General features: G+C 47.1%; 1 protein-coding gene across 2 annotated transcripts in view; it reads right to left on the reverse strand.

Annotated features, from left to right (window-relative positions):
* PCSK2 (proprotein convertase subtilisin/kexin type 2) overlaps nt 1-17,407 on the reverse strand; it is a 214,975-nt gene that overhangs the window by 30,589 nt on the left and 166,979 nt on the right. For both annotated transcript variants that reach the window (XM_007461791.1, XM_007461792.1), the window contains one exon: nt 9,764-9,852. In XM_007461791.1, the coding sequence (XP_007461853.1) occupies nt 9,764-9,852 (89 nt within the window). The remainder of the gene's footprint in view (nt 1-9,763; nt 9,853-17,407) is intronic.

Genomic DNA, 17,407 nt, shown 5'->3' on the forward strand with positions numbered 1-17,407 from the left:
CAGACAGAAATGTTGAAGGGGTCATTCTAAAATATATTTGCAGTGGGGTGCAGGATACACCCCCCCCCTCCTTCTCCCCTAGGCCACCTTTGTAAAGTGTGTGCTTCTATGATGCCTTGTAGGAGTGACTTCTCGCTGGGAACTTTTCTCTGATTGTGTGACTGTGTGTACAGGGACTCAGGAGGAGCCCAGGCCTGTGGCACCCACGGTTCACGTCACCCTTGGGCTGTCTAGAAAAAGCCTGTCCAGGGTTCACTCAGCAGCAGCCAATGGGAAGGGCATTTGTTCCTTCGTCATTACCCTCTAAACATTGCTGTTTGGGGCCAAGCTTGTCCTCCGCTTGATACGCTATTTCGTAGCAAGGGACCTAGAGTGCTGCTGAAGCTGACCTAAGTCTTTCCGTCCACGGGAGTTTTGAAACGAAGGGCTGGTCTGTACATAGTCGGAGCCTGGCTTCTGACCCTTCTTACTTGTCCCTGGTGGTCAAAGGACATTATTACACAAGCATCACCTAATGTGGTGTGCACACCAACTTAAGGAAGGAAGATTCATATACATTGGTTACCTATGCACCTGTCACCACTTTCAAAAATCTACAGACAGGGACTTCCCTGGTGGCGCAGTGGTTAAGAATCCGCCTGCCAATGCAGGGGACACGGGTTCGAGCCCTGGTCCGGGAAGATCCCACATGCCACAGAGCAACTAAGCCCACGCACCACAACTACTGAAGCCTGCGCGCCCAGAGCCTGTGCTCCGCAACAAGAGAAGCCACTGCAATGAGAAGCCCACACACTGCCACGAAGAGTAGCCCCCACTCACCACAACAAGAGAAAGCCTGTGCCCAGCAACGAAGACCCAACACAGCCAAAAATAAATAAAAAAAAAAAAAGGCCCAAAATCTACAGACAGTTCATGTGGATGAGAACTAACTGCTGATTGTCGAATAAAGTTATAGGACTGCCTTCTCATCTTGATTTTCCTTTTCTAGTTGCAGGTAATAGGCTTGTATATCTTAAAGCAGTTCCCAATTATAGGGTCACTCGGAGAGCATTTCCTAAATACTGTGCCTGGGCCGCTTCTCCCCGGTCCCTGGAGTTTCTGAATATTTGCACAGGGCCTAAGCAGGTATTGGTCTAAGGTGGTTCTGAAGTGCAACCTGACATGAGAATGACTGTTTAGGTAATTGGGACATTGGGGGTATAAAGCTAATGCTTTTACATGCATGTTTTGTTAATTCTGAGATAAACATTTTTCCAGAAAAAAATATAAAGCAGGAAGATTCAGGCTCTTACAGGGCCCATGAAATTGACAGAAAATTGTCTTTTCTCTTAAGGTTCTCTTTCCTCCTCCCACGTCTCATGGCCCCTCCCTTGCGCTTGCACTGCAATGTTCCCCAGAGCTCACCCTCCTCCTGTCTAACCCATGAGCTCAGTAGGCCTTTCCCCTGAAGTCTTTCTGGGTCCAGCTCTGCAGGTCCTCTGTTAGCACTGCACTGTCAGCCTTCTCTTACAATTGTTTATTTGTGTGTTTCATTTACCACCAGACAGCAAGGTCTTTGTGTACAGGGCATGTGTCTATTCTGTGTACTTCTATGCCCCTGGGCATCAGCATGGCGCTTGGAATTTATCTTAAGCTTGATAAATATTTGGTGAATAAATGCATGATATTATTACCTAATTTAGTTGAGTTTCTCCCTAGCAGGGATAACAGATCCAGACTTTCCATCCTCTACTCATAAACTAGGTCACCGTTTTGGCCAACGAGTCTAATTATTAGTTAATATCCTTTCTCCTGGAGAAAAGCTCCTACAGCACAAGCATAGTCTTTGGTTTCAACTTTCCAGAAGCTACGTTTTATGGTTCATTTCATTAGGGATAGGAAATCTAAAACTCCACATTTCACTTTTGGCCCACCTATATTTTGCTCATTTAAAAAGTCTGTTTAACAAAGGTGGCCAACAGCTTACAGAATAAAGTAAAGAGCACAGCTTCTTTTCACGCGTCGTGTCCACTTTGTGGACTGGAAATGTCGCAGAGAGGCTGGTATTCACTTGTCTGCAGGGAGGAAACTCAGATGGTCTTGAACCCATCCAGTGCCCAGATGACCAGCACTGAATAGCCCGCCTCCATTGGAAAGAGGGAGAAGTTCAACTCTGGCCAAAGTGCACCCGGACTGTCCCACGTGCCAAACAGTGGCGACTTTGCATTTTGTCACCAGCTGGTGCCCTTTGCCCTCTCTCTTTGCAGGTCCTGTCTCTCTGCCTCTCTCCCTATTCATCCCGCCCTGGCTCCCCTTGTGCCGCCCAGAACACCTGAGCTGCTGTGTATTAATCTTCTGACTGTTCAGCATCTAGGGAGGCAGGGGCGGCCATGGGCTGGGAGCAGGGCTCTCATTCACATTCAGGGCCCAGGCCCCCGGCATTCTTTGAATCTCATTAAGCTCGGAATGGAATGAGGCATGCATGAATTGAACGAGATACAGTATTAATTTTTGCAGGCAACTGCCCCATTAGCGGCCAAGACCCAGGCTCAGGGTGACCCAAGGGTTTTTAGGGAGGGACTCTGTCCCTGGATGGTCTACGGGGGTGGGGAGGGGGAGAGAATGAGAAAGATGGGGAAGGCAAGAGAGTGAGAGTGAGAGGCAGAAGGAGAGCGGGAAGCCCAGGGAGCCAGGACTCGGCCTCCTCACGTTTGCACAATGCTCTGCTGGCTGCGGCGAGGTGATGGCAGGAGAGCCTGCACATCAAGCATTTCTGTCCCCTGCCCTTCCGCCAGCCTGAGCACCGCATTCATGACCAGCAGTGAATCTGTGAGTCCCTCCTGCCTTTTAGAACCTGAGCCTCACGCCTGCTGCATGGCTTGCTTGCAGCCCTGGGCTCTAGGGGCTGCACAGCCCAGGGATTTGAGCTAAGTCCTCTGCCTCTCCTCCTGTTACAAAAGGTGAGCTTGTACGGACACCAGGAAGTGCTACATCCGTCCCCACACCTCCGTGTCGATAATCGCCACTTTTGTGTTCACTAATATTCATCTGCAGGCTAAGGAGCCGATACATGCTGGTCTAGGTCTTAAGGATCTGGAAACATGTTAATCATTGTGCCAACAAGCGATTTTTACTGCTTTATTTAAAAACTCAGATAAAATATGTACAAACTCACTGGACTATTAGGAGTTTTATTGGCCAAATATGTGGAAGCAATTCATCGCTGGTAGAGAAATTTCAGGATACTTTGCTAATGGTCTACAGTGTGGTTTTCAAACTCTTTTTAGAATCTTTGCTCAAAGGAGCACTCGTTAGCAGATGCATAAGTCTATCTGCTCTGCCTTCAGAGGAAGGCAGGTAAGGCCAATGCCACCTGGCCTTGGCCCCAGCCTGGGGCTGCTCTGAGGGGCTCTGCAGAACCTGCCCTCAAGTCACTTGCTGTGGCCCCGGCAACCAGCAATCATGATCTGATATTGTCGTGCTTGTTTGCTCCTTGTCTGGGTCTCCCTTTAGTCTCGAAGCTGTGTGAGGGCAGGTGTCTTGTCTGCTGGCTCACTGCTGCATCCCTGCCCCCCAGCAGGACCAGCACATGGTGGGCACCCAGCTGCAACTCCTGAGTCCCGGAAGGGGCTGAAGGCAAGAGACAGCATCTCCCAAAAGGCGTGATGCATTTCGAGCCTTTTTCATACTCTCAGAGGTATAAATCTGACAAACTTGCAAGAAACATCATTTGAAGGGTTCATTATTTATATTGGTTGTCCATTTATTTGGTTTTGTGAATTTTGAATAATACACTTTCAATTTCGATTTTTTGTCTCAGTCCCTTTTGGCTAAAGATGCCAAACATTGATTTAAAAATTAAAACTAAGAAAAGAATTAGGTTGTCTTAAAGAATTACTTTAATAAAGTCATGTTTAAAGTAAAAAATGGAAATCAACCTTTCTCTTCAAAACATATAAATAAGTGGATAAGGAAATGTAAGTAATTAAACTCTCAAAAAAGTTTTGAAGTTATTAAAGCTTTGAGACAGCACCAAGACTTTGGGACAGCCCAGATGTACCGGTCTGCGTGTTACAGAGCATTTACTCTTTGGGAGCCAGACTAATTGGAATTTTCCTCTCTCCTTGCCATGTGTTAGCTAGAAGTGGTAACAGCTGTGCTCATGGAAACAGGCAACAGAAGTCAAAGAGAGAGCTCATCTTAAGAAAGAAGTTTCTAGAGTTATCCATGTCCAAAGGCAGAACAGACTTTGTTGTGAGGGAGTGAGCTTCCCGTCACTGGAGGCATGCAGTTCCAGGCTGGGTCCAGGCTACATCAGGAGAGCAGGAAAAGAGAAGCTGTTCGGGACTTCCCTGGTGGCACAGTGGTTAAAAATCTGCCTGCCAGAGCAGCGGACACAGTTTCAAGCCCTGGTCCGGGAAGATCCCACGTGCCGCAGAGCAACTAAACCCGTGCGCCACGACTACTGAGCCTGCGTGCCACAGCTACTGAAGCCTGCGTGCCCAGAGTCCGTGCTCCGCAACAAGAGAAGCCACCGCAGTGAGAAGCCTGCACACTACAACAAAGAGTAGCCCCCGCTCGCCGCAACTAGAGAAAGCCCACGCACAGCAACGAAGACCCAACGCAACCAAAAATAAATAAATAAATTAATTAAAAAAAAAAAAAAGAGAGAGAGAAGCTCTTCAGGTGTTTTAGTGCAGGGACCCAGGCTGCGCTGGGTGCTAAATTGTTTTACAATTTACTAGCTGTGTGGCCCCATGTTCAGTTTCGTTCTCTGTAAAAGAGGGATAATAATATATAATAAATATGTTCTCTTTATAAAATATATAATAATGTATGATAAGGCTGTAAAGAGGGTTAAGGGAGTAAAGGGTTTTGTATCATGCCACACACATTGGAAGAGACAATATGTTATTATTATTATTGCTACTGTTATTGTTGTTATCATCATGCAAGTGTCAGTGGGTGTTCGGACTCAGGGAACTTTAGACCCTCTTTGGGGCCCAAGATTTTGAGATTCTGACAGGTAAATGGAAAAGATGAGCCGCTGGGAATTCACACGCTCTATTTCCAGCATCCAGATGACACACAGTGGATGGATGGCCGTGATGCTCGTTGGCCTGGAGTGGCCTAGGGTGTTGATGCAAAGGGGTCCCCTGCCTGTCTTCACTGCTGGTGGACATTCCCAGTGTGCCCTTGCTGGGGAGGGGAAGTGGGTGATGAGAAGGCCCAGGTCTCCTTGGAACTAACTTGATTGGGATAAAGTAGCAAAGGTGAGATGGTGCTGGTAGAAGGGGAGATACCTGGTAGAAATTCCATCAGATTTGGGTCCTTAGATCTTTATGCCCTTAATCCATTAACTCCATTCATCCACCAATTCTTTTATTCAGTGATTAGTCTCTACTGATTATCATGGGTTTATCCACCGACGCTTCCTTCCCTTTATTCCTTCCTTTCTTTCTGTCACTCAGCAAATAGGGTTTGAGCATCCTCTGTGTGCCAGACCCTGCTGTGGGTGCGAAGGTGAGAGAAAACAGACATGGCTCCTGTCTTTGTGGACACTGTTGTCTGCCTGCAGAGAATGATACTGATCAAAGAACCAGGCACAAGAATTTGTGATAACTGACAGTATTAGTGCTGGGAAGAGAAGATTCAGCATCTTTATCTGTGGATGGGGACTGGCCTGGGCAATGATGTTGGAGGATGCCGTGGGGACCCGGTTGCTGCAGGATGAAGACGTGGTGGCCAGGTGGGCCGTAGGGGGCAGGTGTTCTGGGCAGAGGGAGAGCACATACAAAAGCCCAGTAGAGGAAGGAGCGTGGCTACACTTCCTGACTCACAGTTGCTAGGAAATTTCCTCTAAATTATATTTACACAGAGACTAACCACAAGTGTATGGGAACTTAATATACAATGAAGGTGGCACCACAAATCAAAGGGACGGGATGGATTATTAAATAGATGGTATTGGGGATGTTTGCTCACTATCTGGAGAAAAATAAAACTTGATCCCCAGCTGGCATGACATACAGAGGTGGAATCCAGGGGGACTAATGGCCTCATGTGAAAGTTTGGGAGAAGATCCTTGTGCTGATTAAAACTGGTCAGGGGCTAACATGTGGGACATACCAAGAACATGTGCAAATTAACAGGAAAAAGACAGGAACCTCCATGGAAAAATGAGAAAGTGTATGAGTAGATGAGAAATCCAAAAGGCTCATGGGCCGATGAAGAGATGCTCAATGATTTTTTTCCCTGTTTCCCTTCAGAGGACTCATTTTATCATATCGTCTCCACTTTCCTTTCTTTCTCTGGACTGAGATTCTGCAGCACCTTAACTTTAGTCTTTTTTTGAAGACAAGAGACCCGGGATCCAGGGGGCAGTCGGGACATCGCCTCCCTACCCTGTGACTGAACACCTTGAGACGAGCAGTGATACGGATAGGCCACCAGATGGCGCTCCAGACCTCCCCAGCTCAGAAAGCTCGGGAAAGGAAAGATTCTCCGGAGAGTACGGCCCATTTATTAGTAGAATGAGGGAAATCAGCCAACTTTTGAAATTGCCAGCCAGAATGAACAGAATGTTCCCCCCAAATCTGTAAGGTAGAATTCTGCTTCTGTTGCGATTTCTGAGTACCTCTCCAGGGCTTTCTCAGGAAGAATTCCTTTCGCTCCCCTGGGGGAGCCCTGAGTCACTGGATGTCCTGCCGGGCACAGGGTGGGGACTGGACCTTCCTGCCCCTGAGCGCTTAGGACCCGTAAGAGTGGCTACAGAGGAACCGAGCTGGGGTTAAGGGAGCGCAAGAAGGCGGCCCCTTTGCTCAGAGCCTCTTTGGGGCTGGGCCTGCCTCACCCCGCCCCCCCGCCCCCCCCCCCCCCCCCCCCCCCCCCCCCAGCCGTAGCTACCGTGTCTCCACGGGTCTTTGGGTTCCACAGCTCCGGACACGATATCTTCGTCGGACGGGAATGTAACGCGCTTGGCCGCAGCCTTGAGGCGCCCGTCGGCCGGGGGCGATGCGGGGCTGGGAGACGGGGCCTCGGCGGGGGCCTCCTCGGCTTCGCCGTCCGCGCCCGGCTCGGGCGGCGCCTCCTGCGGCGGGACCTCCATCGCCGCCGCCACCTCCTCACGGGGGCCCTGGGGACACTGGGCTGGGCTCCTGGATCCTCAGAGCCTTGCCTTGAGACCTGTGAGCTATCGGGGTTCACGGACAGGGGTCGGGTCGTGTCTTTGAGGTACCGGGCTGCATCCGCTCGCCTTTGGCATCAGGGGCGAGTCAGAGGCTGTCACACTCTGCCTGGATCTGCTCACCCGAACGAGGGGCTTGCCTGGGGCGTGTCCTCTGCCTTGTGGGTGGAGCTGCAGGCTGGACAGGCCAGGTGCTCGAGGCTGAGGTCCCGCCCCCCACCCGACCCCACCCACCGATGAGGGATGGGAGTTGGTGGATAAACTCCCAGCCTCCTCCTCTCGGGGGGCAAGAGCCCCCCAGAGCCCCAGTTAGGGAGCCCCAGCTCATCTACACACCCTCTGTTGGTCTCTCTTCCCACCATCTTTCCCTCTCTTTTGCTCACTGGCTTCCCAGGGTCACCTCCCAGAGGAACTCCTTGCACCCAGATCCTTGCTTCAGGTCTGCTTTTAGGGAATTCAAACAAAGAGAGCAGGAGAATCAGGTACATTTGATAAGCAGCTTAGATGTTTTCAGAGTGCAAATTACAAGAGAGAAAAAGAAGAAGCAGATGGAGAAAAAGACCCCAGTGGACCTCCAATTGCCATGCGCTAATCCCATCTCTTCATTGTTGCAGGCAGTTGTTCTGAGGATCCCTTGTTCAAAAATCCAGTTACTTTGGGCATGCAGAAACTTCAAAACTCTTTTGAAGACCGTCATTGTGAATGAGAAATCCACATTTGACATTTTCAGTTGCCTCCACTCTGTCCTGTGAACAGGGAACCGCCCCCCCCCCCCCCCTTAGCAGACAGTGTTGAAAGAGGTTAATGGTGGGTTTGTATAGGTTGCTCTTGCTTTATTTAGGTCCCTGGAAATGCAAGTGTCAGCACAAAGTATGTTTATGGTTCTATTAAATCACCAGGAAAAAAATATCAAGACAGTTGTAAAAAAAAGAAAAGCAAGGTTGGATGACTCAGCCTGAATAAATTAAGAACCAAATTTGATGCAAAACTTGGAATAAGCCAGGAGCCACTCCATTCTCCAGCATCTTGTTGAAAGCTTATGAACCCCTTTCTCTCATTTTCTCTCTCCCTTTCTGTCTCTCTCTATTTTTGGGGGCAGGGGGAGGTGTTGGTTTCTAAATTTCTGGTGACCAGCCACCCTTCTTTCTAAAGGCCCATAAAGAGGAATTTGTTAAAGATGTTTTCCGTAGAACTTAATTAAAAGGTTCTAGGTAGAATATTTTCCCTTAAAGATGAGAGGCATTGTGCAAACAAACAAACATACAAAAAACCCACCAGAAACATTTGGAAGAGTTCTGAGTATGTTTACAATAATCTGTACACACCTCCTTATATTCTACCATCTTTAGTTGATTCCTATTAAAATGCTATGGTTACTTGGACAAAACTATAATTCGAAAAGATAGGGAACCCTCTTAACTGTTGGTGGGAATGTAAATTGGTGCAGCCATCATGGAAACAGTATGGAAGTTCCTCAGAAAACTAAAAATAGAGTTGCCATATGAACCAGAAATCCCACTCCTGGGCACATATCCAGACAAAACTATAGTTTGAAAAGACATATGCACCCCTACGTTCATAGCGGCACTACTCACAATAGTGAAGACATGGAAGCACCCTAAATGTCCATCGACAGATGAAAGGATAAAGAAGATGTGGTACATATATACAATGGAATACTACTCAGCCATGAAAAGAATGAAATAATGCCATTTGCAGTAACATGGATGGACCTGGAGAGTATTATATTAAGTGAAGTAAGTCAGAAAGAGAAAGACAAATACCATATGATATCACTTATATGTGGAATCTAAAATATGACACAAATGAACTTATCTAAGAAATGGAAACAGACTCACAGACATAGAGAACAGACTTGTGGTTGCCAAGGGGGAGGGCAGGTGAGGGAGTGTTGTATTGGGAGTTTGGGATTAGCAGATGCAAACTAGTATATATAGAATAGATAAACAACAAGGTCCTACTGTACAGCACAGGGAACTATATTCAATATCCTGTGATAAACCATAATGGAAAAGAATATGAAAAGGAATATCTATACACACACACACACACACACACACACACATATATGTATAACTGAATTACTTTGCTGTACACCAGAAACTAACACAACATTGTAAATCAACTCTACTCCAAAAAAAAAAAAGATGTTATGGATACTGACACACAAAGAGTACAGACAGTACAATTCCATTTATATAAAGTTTAAAAACTGGGAATAACTGACATTTGCTGTTAGAAATCAGGGTCGTGACTGTTCTTGTGTGTATGGGCAGTAACTGGGAGGGGACACAAGAAGGGCTTTGGGGTGCTGGTTGTGTTTTGTTTCTTGATGGTTACATGGATGTGGTCAGTTTGTGAAACTTCATTGACCTATGCGCTCATGATCTGTGTACCTTAAAAATTTTTTAAGTTTATTGATCTTGCCATATAGGTTAAGTTAAAAAAATGTTTTTCACTCTTGCTAAGTGTACCAGTCCCCTCTCTCCTGCTCCACTGGGAATCTTTGCCGCGCAGTGGCCAGGCCCGAGACCCGAGTGTGATGCCTCCTGGGATTGTTTGGCAGGGACAGCCTACCTGCGACCTTGGAGCCGTAGGCCACTCCGACCCCGCAGATGTTGTTGTTGGCGACTGCAGAAACTTCCCCGGCACATCGGGTCCCATGGCTGCAGAGAACAGTAAAGACAAGTCAGATACAGGGTCAAACAACTTGGAGAAGATCCCTTAAATTCTATCTATGGTTCTTTTCAATGGTTCAGTTAGCCCGGAGCCAACCCAGGCCCCTGGATTTTCCATCTGTGTCTCTCCTTTCGACCCCTTCCAATTCCCAGCTGCCCTTCCTGACCTTGGCTTGTTTCTACTGTGAAGAGTCTTCTCAGAACATTTTCAACCTTGAGAGGTGATCTTTACTTTAAATTTTATTTATTTTTTTTTTTTCAGTTCACGGGCCTCTCACTGTTGTGGCCTCTCCTGTTGTGGAGCACAGGCTCCGGATGCACAGGCTCAGCAGCCATGGTTCATGGGCCCAGCCGCTCCGCGGCATGTGGGATCTTCCCGGACCGGGGCACGAACCTGTGTCCCCTGCATTGGCAGGCGGACTCTCAACCACTGCGCCAACAGGGAAGCCTTTTACTTTAAAAGTTGAAGTGTCTTACTGCGGAAAACAGTTATAGGCTTTCTGTGAAAAGGAGACACAATCTAAGACAGGTTGGTGCTGGTCGAAACAGCTGAATTTTTTTTTTTTTTTTTTTTTTGAAGCGCTAGAATTGTGGGCTGGTGTTTATTTTCAAGGCTGGTTCTGTACACAGGCAGGTAATGAATGCAGCCTGCCAGTTGTGGGATGAAAGTTATTTACCTTTTTGGATTATAGTCTCCTTTAGGACATACTGAATGCTACAAATCCCCCACCTTCCTCTGGAACCAAATAAACGCACACTGGCAACTGTTTGCATTCAATTTTGAGGGGTCCACAGAAACTTGGAGGCCGACCAGATTAAGAATCCCAGGCATCTATTAGATAATCTTTCTGAAGTTTGCCGGCCTTACAATTCTGAGCAAGGCCTTCTCAGGGCTTATGTTCTAGAATGTTCTCTGCAATAGACACTGGAATTTCATTAACTTTTTCCCTTTTGCTTCCTTTTCTGTTACACGAAAGGAATCCAAACAGCTCTCCCCTTGAACTGGGCCGGCCTGGTGGCTGGCTTGGACCCATGGGAGGCAGCGGGAGGATGCCCTCTATCCTCTGGGCCAGGGTCCGTACAGAGGAGCTTGGGCTACAGCTGAGGCCACGTGGGGAGCGCAGTCAGGCAGCCCCCATTGTTCCAACATACCTCAGGTGAGGCCCCTGGAGGCCTCCCTCCCCCAGACCCAGCCAGGTTACCCCGTCAGCAGCACATGGAGAGAGACAGGTGCCCACCTAAGTTGCAGGATTGTGGCGTAGTAGATGTTCTCTTTTAAGCCACTAGGTCTTGGGGCCATTTGTTAAACGGCAACGGGGAACTGAACCCCGCATAAGCTCGAAGTCAATCAGAATATGCCGTGTTTTAACCCCAGACAGCATTCCAGAGGAGGAGTGGTCCAATGTGCACATCACTGGAAGCGGCCAGCCCCAACCTGAAAGCCCATCCTAATGGCCCATAAAGCAGCTAAATATGAAATCGGCTGCAAAAGCGTCAGCTTGGCCTCTGCAGAGGGATGCTGGCGAGGGCTGGCTTCCCCCTCACTATTCACATGGCGGGTGCAGGAAGGGACGTGGGGAAGGGGACTTACTGGCTGCGTAGCCCAAGAAGTCCTGATTTCTGCAGTGTAGACTCTTTGCTACATTCTCTTAGGGCAAGCAAAGCTCACACCCGCCCTTAAAAAAATCACATCGGAGGACTGAAAATATACACACATATTTTCTTTCTCTGTATGAGCAAAAGTGAATCCTGCCTCCATGAAGACTACACATCTCAGGGACTCAAAATTCCCTTTGGAACAAGAATGAAATCTGTATGTGGTGTCTGAGGAGACCTCTTCATGACTGCAGAGGCCAGCCCTGTGGTCGAAGCTCTGTGAAGACCCCACGTGCTGACTGAGTAAACCCCTGTCTTCTTGCCTGCAAGTTTTTGGTAGATCTCATTTGAGATTTTTGAGAAGGGACTTAGTTATGGTTTAACTTGATGGGAGAAACTACCGTGGACGTGGCTTTCGTGGCCCCCATCTTATTCTCAGTGCTGAAGAAAATGGTAAATAAAATTCTGAAAAACAGCATGGAAGTATACACACATGTATCTATATAAAGTGAAATATATACATACACATTTTATATTGATTCGTATGTAGACTTTAAATGTATATATTTAAGTATATAGTTGTACTTATTGAATAAAAGTTTAAAAAGCAGTGCCGGGCTTCCCTGGTGGCGCAGTGGTTGAGAGTCCGCCTGCCGATGCAGGGGCCACAGGTTCGTGCCCCGGTCCGGGAGGATCCCACGTGCCGCGGAGCGGCTGGCCCCGTGAGCCATGGCCGCTGAGCCTGTGCGTCTGGAGCCTGTGTTCCGCAACGGGAGAGGCCACAACAGTGAGAGGCCCACATACCGGAAAAAAAAAAAAAGCAGTGCCACCTCTAATTCGAGTGAGCACTGATTTCCTTATTATTTAATAATCAGCCCTGCCAGGCTCTCCTTTCCGAGGCCTTGCCTGGAACAGTCGATGCTTTGACCAACATCTGTGAAGCACACATTATGCTGGTGGAGGAGGAGCCCTGCTCTGAGGAGCGAGGAGGGCCAACAGCACCTGCTGTGGACGCGGCAGTCGTTCCTCACCAGGGACCACAGTCAGTGCTTTTCTTGTCGCACCCCCTTTACCCCTCGCAGGAGTAGGTACTGCTACATTTCACAGATGTCAAAGCTGAGTATCCGAGGATCTGGGCCAGGTCTGAGAACCAGGGTCAGCTACTGGACCACCCATCACCCTCCCACCCTGTGACAGACCTTCTCTGCCCTAAAACTGCTCACGAAAGGCTGGAGGACAAAATCGTGCGAACTTCCTTGAGCAGATTAAAGACACTGAATGCTTCCATATCCTTAATTTTGGCCTTTAAGTGGGGAGATGACTGTCGTGGTCCCTCCAGAGGAACATATGGGAAAAAACATTTCATTGCTAAATTAGGCGACACTAATTATAAGCGGGTAGTGGCTCCCTGTAATTGTTGGTGACACCAGGCCTCTTTGCACCCCTGGGCCTCTGTCGGCTCTGTCACCACGGCCTTGAGTGCCTTCGCTTCAGTCCTGTTTTCCTGATCATCTCAGAGAACGAGTTTGCTACCCTGAATATCAGGAGAATCCTTTTCCAAGTCCATATTCATCTGGTCCCTTTGCTCTCTCAAGAGCATTCAGTAGCTCCCCTTCATCTCTAGAGTAAAACATGAGTCTGTCAGAAGTGGAAATAGCTGTGGGTGTGGGGAGGAGGGACAAATCTCAGTGGCTTGATTGGCCTCCCTTTTTTTTTTTTTTTGAAATTCAGTAAATGTTTATTGATTGGCTGATTGAATTAAACAGTCCAGGTGAGAAGTCCGATTAGCTCACAAAAGAGTGGGATTTGGCAAAAAAGATGTTATCTAACAAAATCTGAGTAAGTTATAATCTTTTCAAACGTCTTCATCATATTCAGAACAAAAGTAATTTAAAAAATAGATTACTGAACAGTACTCCACAGGAAGGGCAAGAAGACTGGTTTTTGGTGAAGATCCAACACTTGTGTGGACCCATCGTCTGGCCCCTGGTTCTATAGAACCAAGCCCGTAATTTTGTGCTTTAATTAATGGCCTCCTTCTGACAAAGGTCATCGGGGGGCAAGTGACAGGAGTCAGGGGTATCATGTTGCCAGAACGGCCTCGATCTACTCTTCGCCTGGGCCTGTGCCCTTGGCAGTGTGATTTTCTTGCTGCTTCATGAAGTGCGGAAGCACATTTCCCCTACCTTGAGTCTGGCTGGCCTCGTGACTTGCTTTGGACAAAAGAATGTGGTGGAAGGGATGGGCCTGGCCCTCAAGAGGACCACAGCTGCTCTTTCTCCTGAAACTGCCCTGGTGCCATGTGGACAAGCCCAGGCTGGCCCGTTGGATGGTGAGAGACTGTAACCCCTCATGCCTGTCACCCAAGCTGACAGCCAGCTGTCCCCCAGACATGTGAGAGAGGCCATCCTAAGCCAGCTAGCCCCCAGCCTTCCTGCCAACCAACCCTGGATGCAGGGACGAGCCAGATCAACAGAACTGTCCAGCTGACCTACAGACTTGTGAGCGATATCAGTGCTTATTGCTTTAAGCTACTACTTTTGGGATGATTTGTTATGTGGCATTACTTGGCAATAGATAACTGATACACTGGACAAGCAAGGCTGGAGGGACAATCCCAGGTTAACCTGTGCAGGGTGGGGTTTAAGCCTGGACCCTGATGATGGCTGCACTGGGGCTTCCCTACAGCCGTGGTGGCTGCTGAGATGTCCAAGAAAAGCCTGAGGACCTGCTCCGACTCGGGGAGGGGGCACATCTCCAGAGAGACAGTGCCCCTTCTTCCACATTGCTGACCTTTCACTAGAGTGACTGGCCACCCTTCTTGCCCTTTCCAGCCAAAGCATGCATTTCCACGTGACTCCATTCAGGGAGAGATGGACGGGGCAGCATGCATACAGCACCTCTCATTTACTGACACCCACCGTGGGTGGGCACCATGCCGAGAGTGCTGCAGGCTTTGTTTTATTTAATTCTCACAACTATCATTATCCTCATTTTAAAGAAGAGGGAGTTGAGCATCAAGATACTATGTCACTTCTCAGTTCAGAGGCAAAACCAGAATTCAGATACAGGTTTGCTGCTTCCGACCCCCTGTTCTTAAGCATGACCTTTATAAACAAGATGAAAAGACAACCCTCAGAATGGGAGAAGATACTTGCAAAGGAATTTACAGACAAAGGATTAATCTCTAAAATATATAAACAGCTCATGCAGCTCAATATTAAAAACACAGACAACCCAATCAAAAAATGGGCAGAAGGGGCTTCCCTGGTGGCGCAGTGGTTGAGAATCTGCCTGCCAATGCAGGGGACACGGGTTCGAGCCCTGGTCTGGGAAGATCCCACATGCTGCGGAGCAAATAGGCCCGTGAGCCACAACTACTGAGCCTGCGCGTCTGGAGCCTGTGCTCCGCAACAAGAAAGGCCGCGACAGTGAGAGGCCCGCACACAGCGATGAAGAGTGGCCCCCACTTGCCACAACTAGAGAAAGCCCTCGTGCAGAAACGAAGACCCAACACAGCAAAAATAAATAAATTAATTAATAAACTCCGACCCCCAACATCTTCAAAAAAAAAAAAAATGGGCAGAAGGCCTAAATAGACATTTCTCCAAAGAAGATATACAGATGGCCAAGAGGCACATGAAAATCTGCTCAGTATCGCTAAATATTAGAGAAATGCAGATCAAAACTACAATGAGGTATCACCTCACACTGGTTAGAATGGGCATCATCAGAAGATCTACAAACAACAAATACTGGAGAGGGTGTGGAGAAAAGGGAGCCCTCCTGCACTGTTGGTGGGAATGTAAATTGATACAGCCACTATGGAGAACAGTATGGAGCTTCCTTAAAAAATCTAAAAAGAGAACTACCATACGACCCAGCAATCCCACTACTGGGCATATACCCAGAGAAAACCATAATTCAAAAAGACACATGCACCCCAATAGTCATTGCAGCACTGTTTACAACAGCCAGGTCATGGAAGCAACCTAAATGCCCATCGACAGACAAATGGATAAAGAAGATGTGGTACATATACACAATGGAATATTACTCAGCCATAAAAAGGAACGAAATTGGGTCATTTGCAGAGACGTGGATGGATGTAGAGACTGTCATACAGAGTGAAGTAAGTCAGAAAATAAAAACAAATATAGTATATTAATGCATATATGTGGAATCTAGAAAAATGGTACAGATGAACTGGTTTGCAAAGCAGAAATAGAGACACAGATGTAGAGAACAAACGTATGGACACCAAGGGGGGAAAGTGGCAGAGGGGTGGGGGGTGGTGGTGGTGGGATGAATTGAGAGATTGGGATTGACATATATACACTAATATGTATAAAATAGATAACAAATAAAAAAATAAAATCTTAAAAATATATATCATGTATTCCTGATGCTCAGAAATGTGCAGATAAAAAGTGTGATGGTTAAATTTATGTGTCAATTTGGCTGGGACATGGTGTGCTCAGATATTTGATTAAGCATTATTTTGGGTGTTCCTGTGAAGGTGTTTTTTGTATGAGGTTAACATTTAAATTGGTGGACTCTGAGTAAAGCAGATTGTCCTCTGTAGTGTGGGTGGGCCTCACCCAATCCGTTGAAGGTCTGAATAGAACAAAAAGACCAGCCTTCTCCGGGTAAGAGAAAATCCTCCAGCACTGCCTTTGGACTCCAGCTCATCTCTCCTGGGTCTCCAGCCTGCCAGCCCACCTTGCAGATTTTGGACTTGCCAGACCCCATAATTTCATGAGCCAATTCCATATAACAAATCTCTTTCTTTTTATATACATATCTGATTTGTTCTTTTTCTCTGCAGAATCCTGACTAATTCAAAAAGTAACTTAGTGGTTTAACCAACTTTCACTGGTTCTTTGGCTCACTCACTGGTTAGGGTCATTGGCTTAGGTTTTCTCCTACAACATGGTCTGTCTTTGCCACATGATTTTTGTTGGTGACAGAACATACTAACTGGTAACCAAGCTCATTTTCTTTTCTTCCTGGGATCTGGTTAGGCTCCATTTCCCAGCCTCCCCCACACGTGCATGTGGCCAAGTGACTGAATTTCAGCTGAGGTTATGTGGGTGACAGGATGTATGCTGCTTCCAGGCCCGGCTCATAAAAATCCCCAGAGCCATTGTCCATGTTCTGTCCCTCTAGTCCCTCATGCAAACCTCCAAGGTGGAGCTTTAGTTCCATTTTACAGATAGGGGAAACTGATTCAGGGATCACTTATTCCATACCAAGCGATCAATATACCACTATCTTTGTGCATTACAATCTACTGTATTTTTGTCTCTTAAGAAAAGAATAATTGCCACCTGAGGACCATAAAATCCCCCCATATGGCAAACATTAATTTCCAAAGTAGAAATGATTATACCAACATACAGATATTTCTTTTGCAATCTGTATGATTCTCTCCACAACCCCAAATCTGTGTTACGTCTATTTCTTTTAGCTGAAGGGGAAATTTTAAATAATGAAAACTTGTGTCATCCAGGTAGTGGACTAGAAATTTTTAAAAAAACTCACAACTTTGTGGTATTTCTCCAGTGGCTCAGAAGAGCTCACAGAATTAAATTCTGTTGGATTTCACTGTACTCTGGATTGGCTAGAGAGAGGGGGCTGATTGCAAAGAGCAACCTTTGAGCTGATATCAGCTTATGAGGTAGTCTAACGCTCACATGAAAGAAAAACTTAGATTAGGTCTTTGAAGGCAGTTTGGATTTTGTTATTCAGGAGGCAATTTCAGAATTAGTCCGTAAAGACAGAAGGGAGAGATGTTTGTCTATTTCTAAGCCATTACATGTCCCCAGGGTAAAGTATTGGTTTCCATCACTGTGCTAATAGCCAACCAGAGAGAGCAATTTTTCCCCCATATTCTTTTTAGGTCTGTGTATTGGGTTCTTCAGAATGAAATATGATTTTTAATTTA

Source organism: Lipotes vexillifer, unplaced genomic scaffold, assembly GCF_000442215.2.
Source record: "Lipotes vexillifer unplaced genomic scaffold, Lipotes_vexillifer_v1.1 scaffold285, whole genome shotgun sequence".
NCBI classification, from domain to species: Eukaryota; Metazoa; Chordata; class Mammalia; order Artiodactyla; family Lipotidae; genus Lipotes; species Lipotes vexillifer.